The sequence below is a fragment of the Ipomoea nil genome, unplaced genomic scaffold (genome assembly GCF_001879475.1).
Source record: "Ipomoea nil cultivar Tokyo-kokei standard unplaced genomic scaffold, Asagao_1.1 scaffold2792, whole genome shotgun sequence".
In the NCBI taxonomy this organism is placed as follows: domain Eukaryota; kingdom Viridiplantae; phylum Streptophyta; class Magnoliopsida; order Solanales; family Convolvulaceae; genus Ipomoea; species Ipomoea nil.
In genome coordinates this window covers 2,473,958-2,481,783 of record NW_017619220.1, presented here as the reverse complement: position 1 = coordinate 2,481,783, position 7,826 = coordinate 2,473,958, and the positions used below count along the sequence as shown (strand labels likewise).

The 7,826-nt window shown below is 34.1% G+C and overlaps 1 protein-coding gene across 1 annotated transcript; it reads left to right on the top strand.

Annotated features, from left to right (window-relative positions):
- Nucleotides 1-2,202: 2,202 nt before the first annotated feature.
- Nucleotides 2,203-5,621, top strand: LOC109157796 (zinc finger BED domain-containing protein RICESLEEPER 2-like). Its single transcript, XM_019305637.1, has 4 exons — nucleotides 2,203-2,217; nucleotides 2,640-4,674; nucleotides 4,782-4,834; nucleotides 5,610-5,621. The coding sequence occupies exons 1-4, from the start codon at nucleotides 2,203-2,205 to the stop codon at nucleotides 5,619-5,621; spliced, it is 2,115 nt and encodes a 704-aa protein (XP_019161182.1).
- Nucleotides 5,622-7,826: the final 2,205 nt, after the last annotated feature.

The window sequence follows — 7,826 nt, the reverse complement described above, 5'->3', positions numbered from 1 at the left end:
CTAGTCACATTTACTCTACGTAACAGTTCTAGTTTTTAGGTCAATCTTCACCTTATAGACGTTAGAATTGGACTTTGATGTCTTAATAAAAATTGTAGGGCTTTGAATTATCTTTCCAATGCTGTTGGAATCACTTGATTTTGACTTTCCTACAACAAAATATGCTTAATATACCTATACGTCACCTAACAAAAAAAATCATAGTAGAATGTTGTCATGCTACAGCGTGAGTGTCGATGTAAGCCTTGATATTCACTCCAAAATGCATATCACTATCAGAGTCGCCACTTTCGATTGTTGAAGGTTGTCGTCGCCTTGCCAAGATAGTTAGATGTGTTGCTTCATCACTTCACCAATCGCAAATTTGAATCAGTCTAGGGATTTTAGGAATTAGAACTTTATAATTGGGGATTTAGGGGATGGGGTTTGGTAAATGGTACTATGGTAGTATATATGTGTTTAAAAAAAAAAAAAAAAAAAAAAAAAAAAAAAAAAAAAAAAAAAACTAAACGGTTTTTTGGTTTGGTTCACTAAAGTTCCAACCATTCAGTTCTAACTAAAAATCAAAACTAAAACCGGAGTAGTTTAACAAAATCAAAATTCCCACTCTTATCTATAATATAACTAGCATTTTGTATGCGTGATGCACGAAAATTCATGCCCAATATTAAAACATTGACAAATACAAATAATTAAAAATTATAATTTGAATTATATATACACAAATAATATATGTATTTTGTACACACACATATGTAAGGGTAGTTTTGTCTAATAACATTGAAATGTACAACATTTAAAGTAAAATGTACACATTTATTTGCATACAAAAAGAGAGACATAAATCAAGGATATAACCTTAATTGAGGCTTATTATGTTTTTAGATAACACCAGATTGTCAGACATTTCACCATGACAATCTTTGTATTTGAAGAATATTAGAATAAATATATAAAAAAGAAGAATGATATTATTCTAAACTCACATACAAACTAACAGAGAAAAAACACATTCAATATAAAAATTCACAAATCGTTTACGAAATATTAGCTTATGAAACTTCTCATATTAGAATTAGGGGTGTGCATAACCCGAGAAGTCCGACCCACCCGGCCGACCCGAAACCCGACGGGTGAGCCCGTGGAGCGGACCGTATCCGAAGACCACGCCCGACCCAATGCTACGCTACAAGACGGATGAAGAGGGTTCGGGTGGGAGGCAGTAAAGTACGCCACCCGAACCCGTCCGAACATCCGATATAACCTAGGGTTTTTTTACCCTATGTAATACGACGTCATTTGGTTTATATATATATATATATATATATATATATATATATATATATATATATATATATATATATATATATATGTATGTATTACCCATTTCATTCAGCACAGCCGAGCTCCCATTTCACTATTCTAGACTTCTCTCAATCTCTCATCTCTCATCTCTCGTTCTCTCTTTCGCTCTGGTCTTTGAGTCTTACTCTCTAAGACTCTGAGTTCTCACTTCTCAAATCTCAGTTCTCTCACTCTCTCAGTTTGTTAGACACTCACAGTTGTAGTCTGGTGGAAGCCCTAGACCCTAGTCCAGTCACCGGATTCCGGTGGAACTGTGGAACGGTGGAATAGTGGATTCGAAGCCCTTTGTTTTCGAGGGATTAATTTTGAGAAACGAAGTAATTACTAAACTCTATTTACATTTTTGTTATAGATTATTGTGTATTTGTCTTATTGATTTGGGTTTCTAATTTGTTATGATTGTGGACTGTGATACTTGTAAATCTGTTGAGAAGTTCCGGATTGCATGTCACTAGTCCTTTGAGTGTGAATTTCTTAATTCTGTGATTAGGGTTTCTAATTTGTAACCTAATCTGTGGACTCACTGGACTATGATGCTTGTAAATCTGTTGAGAAGTTCCGGATTGCATGTCACTAGTCCTTTGAGTGTGAATTTCTGAATTCTGTGATTAGGGTTTCTAATTTGTAACCTAATCTGTGGATTCACTGGACTATGATACTTGTAAATCTATTGAGAAGTTCCGGATTGCATGTCACTAGTCCTTTGAGTGTGAATTTCTGAATTCTGTGATTAGGGTTTCTAATTTGTAACCTAATCTGTGGTTGAAGCCATACTGCCCTAGCCCCTTGCCACTGTGGAAGTGTGGAACTGTGTGTGAAATACTGAAATCCATATAAATGTTAAGCATGCTGGTATTCTTGTGGAATCCATATAAATGTGGGAGTGTGTCTGTACTCATGTGTGACTGAAATCCATATAAATGATGAGCATATAAAGTAGCATACATCTACTTAGCTTGAATGCCTGATTATGGATTTCATTGTAAATTGTAATTTGTAAGTTGTAAGTTGTAACTGTGAAAATGTGAAATTGTAAGTTTATGGATATGTGACCCTTAAATCATTTATGTGCAATTCTGCATACATGATGAAATGTTCAATTAACTGAATTTTGCCTGTTTAACACTTTAATTAATTGATACATGTGACAAAGCCCATTCTCTGTTGATGATTTTCCATGAGTGATTTACCATTATGTGTCACTGATACTTTCCTCTTTTTAGATGGAAAGTGTTAGTGGTCTTACTGGTGTATCTGGAACCCAACCTGAGTAGGAAGCACCAGTTGTAGAGACTGTTACTCCTCAGTCTCAGCAGCCTTTGCCTCCACCTATTCCAAAGAAAAGGAAAGAGGTTGAAACCAGGTCTCCATGTTGGGATCACTTTGAAAAGATCAATGACAGTGAGGGCATTGTCATCAAAGGAAAATGTATATATTGTGCAAAAGTGTATTGCTGTGGGACCAAGAAACATGGGACTTCTTCTCTGAGGAATCACATTGTAAACTGCCTTAAAAATCCTCACTCTAAGGAGACAAGGCATTCCCTACTTACATTCCAACCTGCACCTTTTTCTGCTGGAACTCAAAGTAGTGAAGGAACTGAAGGGGTGTTGGGTACTTGGGTGTTTGATCAAGACTTAATAAGGAGAGCCTTAGCTGAGATGATTATTTTAGATGAACTTCCTTTTAGGATTGTTGAGGGACAGGGTTTTAGAAAGTTTGTTTTAGTTTGCTGTCCTAGGTTTAAAATCCCTTCAAGATGGACTATCAGTAGGGACATTTTCAAGATATTTTCTGATGAGAGGGTGAACTTGAAGAAATTTTTTAGGACTAGCAGTCAGAGGGTAAGTATCACAACTGATACTTGGACCTCAGTCCAGAGAATAAACTACATGTGCATAACTGCACATTTCATTGATAGTGAGTGGAAGCTGCAAAAGAAAATCATTTCATTTGTTCCTATATATTCCCACAAGGGGGAAAGTATTGCAAAGGCTTTAGAGAGTTGCCTTTTGGACTGGGATCTAAAATCAGTGTTTAGTGTGACAGTAGATAATGCCTCCAGCAATGACACTGCCCTAGGATTCTTGAAGAAGAAGTTGGTCTCTTGGGGTTGTACTGCTGTTAGGTGTAAGTATTTGCACATGAGGTGCATTGCTCACATCCTTAACTTGGTGGTACAGGATGGGTTGAAAGAATGTGACAGTTCTGTTAAGAAAGTCAGGGATGCTGTTAGGTATGTGAGGAGCTCACCTGCTAGGTTGCAGAAGTTTAAATCACTAGCTGATCTATTTGGGGTGGAAGCTAAGAATTCTCTGTGTCTAGATGTCCCTACAAGGTGGAATTCCACATATATGATGCTTAATACTGCATTATTGTTTCAAAAGGTATTTGAAGCCTATGATGAGCATGACAATTCATTTAAATCTGATTTGGGTGGAAGTGTACCTGATTTCTTGGATTGGGAATCCATTCAATCTTTGGTTATGATTCTGAAATCTTTTTATGAAATGACTGTTAGGATTTCTGGTTCATTGTATGTGACTTCTAATACCTTCTTCTCTGAGATTTCTGATTTGTCTTGCTTGTTGAAAAATATGGAGGAAGCTACAGAAGATAGTGTTAAACTGATGGGTAAAAATATGAGGGCAAAATTTGATAAGTATTGGGGTGAGCCTGGAAAAATGAATTTTTTGATATTCTATGCAAATATCTTAGACCCCAGGGATAAAATTGAGTATATGCCCATTCAGTTTAACCAGTTATATGGTGAGGACAAGGGTAAAACAATGTTTGATAACGTTATTGTTGGCCTTAAGGAGTTGTTTGAAGATTATGTTGCATGCTTCCCTATCCAGTCTGTTGAACAATCTGACAAATCTTCTCCCTCAATAACAATATCTGATTCTGTTTCTGTTGGGAGACATCAATCATTACTGAAATCTCAGATTAAGAAGCAAAAATTGGTGAGTGGGGATTTGTCTAGGAAAAAAACTGAGTTGGAAGTGTATCTCTCTGAGGTTATTGTGGATGAGGATGATTCTTTTGACCTTCTAAGATGGTGGAAGCAGCAATCTGAAAGGTTCCCTGTCTTATCTAAAATGGCAAGGGATATTCTAGCTGTTCCAATATCAACTATTGCTTCAGAATCAGCATTCAGTACAAGTGGAAGGGTACTTGATGCCTTTAGGAGTTCCCTAACTCCTAGAATTGTTGAGGCATTGGTGTGTGCACAGGATTGGCTAAGGTTAACCAATCAACCAATCTCTATTGAAGAAAATATTGATGATTTTGAAAGGATTGAGAAAGGTATATACTTCTAACTTCCATTTTGTATCTGTTTAATTGTTTATAAACTATATTAACTATTAACTATCTGTTTAAGTTTTAATTTCCATTTTGTATTTGCATTGCAGAGTTGTGCAGCACATCCAGCACTGGAGTTGGATCTTCATTGCCTACAATTCTTGTATGTTTACAGTTTCCATTAATTTATTTTTCTTTTATGAATTCTTATTCTGAATTTGTGATTACTTATTTGATTTCATGATAAATTTATGCCTCTCTGTATCAATGTATCATGTATGTGTATCAAATTATCAATGATTCAAATCAATGTCCCTCATGAGGCTGGGAATTGGGAACTGGAACTGGAAAGTGCTCATGGCTAGGTGACATTTTAAATATTGCTGCCATTGAGCTCAGGTATCAGTATAAGTATTGACTAAATGTGACTTGTGACTTGTGACTTCCGACTCACTATACTTATAAGTGTATAACTATTCATTATTGTGCAATGATGATGCTTCCACCATGTTCTCTGAATATATAGAATTGGGTTTGGTATGTTGCCTATGAAGTGTGGTGTTTATGCTATACTCATTGAGTAGTGTTCCCCCAATCCTAAATTGATATGGAAAAAAAGCTATCTGAGCACTCTTTGAGTCTTTGCTATTTAAATATAATCTATTAATTGTTCTAGTATAAGTATTATTGTGCAATGATGATGCTTCCACCTTCTCTGAATATATAGAATTGGGTTTGATATGTTGCCTATGAAGTGTGGTGTTTATGCCATACTCATTGAGTAGTGTGCCCGCAATCCTAACTTGATATGGAAAAAAAGCTATCTGAGCACTCTTTTAGTCTTTTACAGTTTGTGTCAATCCATTGTTCCAATATTGAATGGCAGTAAGTTATGAAATGTTTTGAACTTATTGTGTTTTTATGTCTTCACTTATCAGGAAGAAGAATAGACTAATAGAGACATAGAGTACTCTATATTATATAAATCATATATTCATATATTAGTTTTGGAGTTTTGGATTTCTGGTTTTCTTTTGCTCAATGGCTGAAACATGAAAGCTGAATGCTGATGTGCTGATTGGAGAATGATGCTGCTGCATGCTTGCCTGCTTGGAGATTGGAGAATGATGTTGATTGCTGAATTGTTGTCTTGTTGATTGTTATATTTTGCTATGAAGAATTGAACTTCTCATTAAAAGTTTTAAATTTGTAAGCTAATATGTAAATTTGTATGTTTTGAAGTTTCAGTTCTAGCTTCTAAGTTCTAACTTGTAATTTTGTTAATTTGATTATATGTTTAAAGTTTTATAAATTTACTTATGTTATTTTTTCTGTTAAGTAGTTACTAATTACTAGTTAGTGGCTTATAGTACTTAAGTAGTTAATTAGTTAAGTGTTCCATGAATTGATTATTTGATTTGTACATTGTTATAAAACCGAAATACCAACCGGATATCCGACTGATCCGATCCTACCCGAACATACAAATAACCGAACGGATAAGTCAACAAAATAAAACGGATAGGGTAGTCAAAATTGATATCTGAAATCCGATAGGAGTACACCTTCCGCCATCCGATCCGTCCGACTGCACACCCCTAATTAGAATATCATGAATATATGCTACCAACCTTGGGTGGTATATATTATTCTGTTAGAAAGGGTATGTTAACCATATGCTCCTTATTGCACACAATACAAATAAATTATAATAATACATGACATATATAGCACCATAATTTTTATAAAAAATTCTCTCACGCAAATACGACGTTGTTTTGGTCTTGGAAGATAAGTTAAGTGAAGGCAATTATTATTGTATGAACCATGGTCTACACAAGTTGTGTGGATTATATTTTTTCTATTGTAAAATAATGTACATTCAGTACAAATATAATGTATATTCAATACAAAAATAATGTACATTGTATTTAGAAAATGTACATTATTTTTATTCTGAGTGTACATTATATTATATAATGTACATTTAGTACAAAAATAATGTACATTTAGTATATTAAAAATGTAGTTTTTGTTATGGTCCACATAACATTGTGTGGACCATGGTCCACACAATAATTTGCCAAGTGAAGGCTGGTGGGCTCAAATTATGTGTATTAGACTTGCTAGTTGAAGCCCAACAAATAATGAGAATGTGCTAATCCATATTTGGCTCAACAAATGAATATTGATATATTTAAATTAATTATTTAATTTAAATATGTAACAAGATCATGAATTTGGATGTAATTGTGTCTAGATATATTTTGGATAGATATTTACATTATCCTGAATATTAATTAATAATATAACGATAATATTGAAGAGTTTGATTTCTAGTAAAAGTTCTTCAAATTCTTCCAAATGCTGAATCCCAACCCTAAGGGCAAAGTTCTTCTTATTCACCACTATTAATAGAGGCCTCATTTGAATAATGGGATCCCTCATAAATGATACAAAAGCACTGCAGAAATCCATATTAAAGCTTCACAAAAGTTCTCTTTAATATTTTCACACATTCTGGAGGCCCTTCAGTTAAACGTTAAAGTGCTCAGCCAAGTCAAGTGAAGAACGAGAGGATTTCTTTATAGAGATTCTATACCCACACTTTAAATTTTGAATCGACTGTAATCGCCTTTCAATTGTGAATACATATATATATTATTCAGATTTGGAATAAGGTTCAAATTGGCCACTGAGCGTAACCTGAAAATGCAATTAGGCCACTGAACGAAAAAAGAAGTAGTGCAATTAGGTCACTGAACACTCCAAAAACGTGCAATTAGGCCACTGAACGCTCTAAATATATGCAATTTCACCGGATAGCAGGTTACCATCAATTTTAGCCGGTTACTTGCTTACGTAGCAGCTGAGTTGGCATTTTTATTAATTTTTAAATAATTTTTAATAATAAATTTTAAAAAATTGGAAAAAGTTTAAATAAAAAAATAAAAAATAAAAATAAAACAACGGGGTGGCCGGCGGCTCTTTTTAAAAAAAAAAAAAAAAATTTATTATTAAAATTTATTAAAAATTATTTAAAAATTATTAAAAATTTCAACTCAGCTGCCATGTAGGGAAATAGTATGTTAAGGTGAAATTAAATACTTTGGAGTGTTCAATGGCTTAATTGTACTTTTTCTTTTTTTCATTCA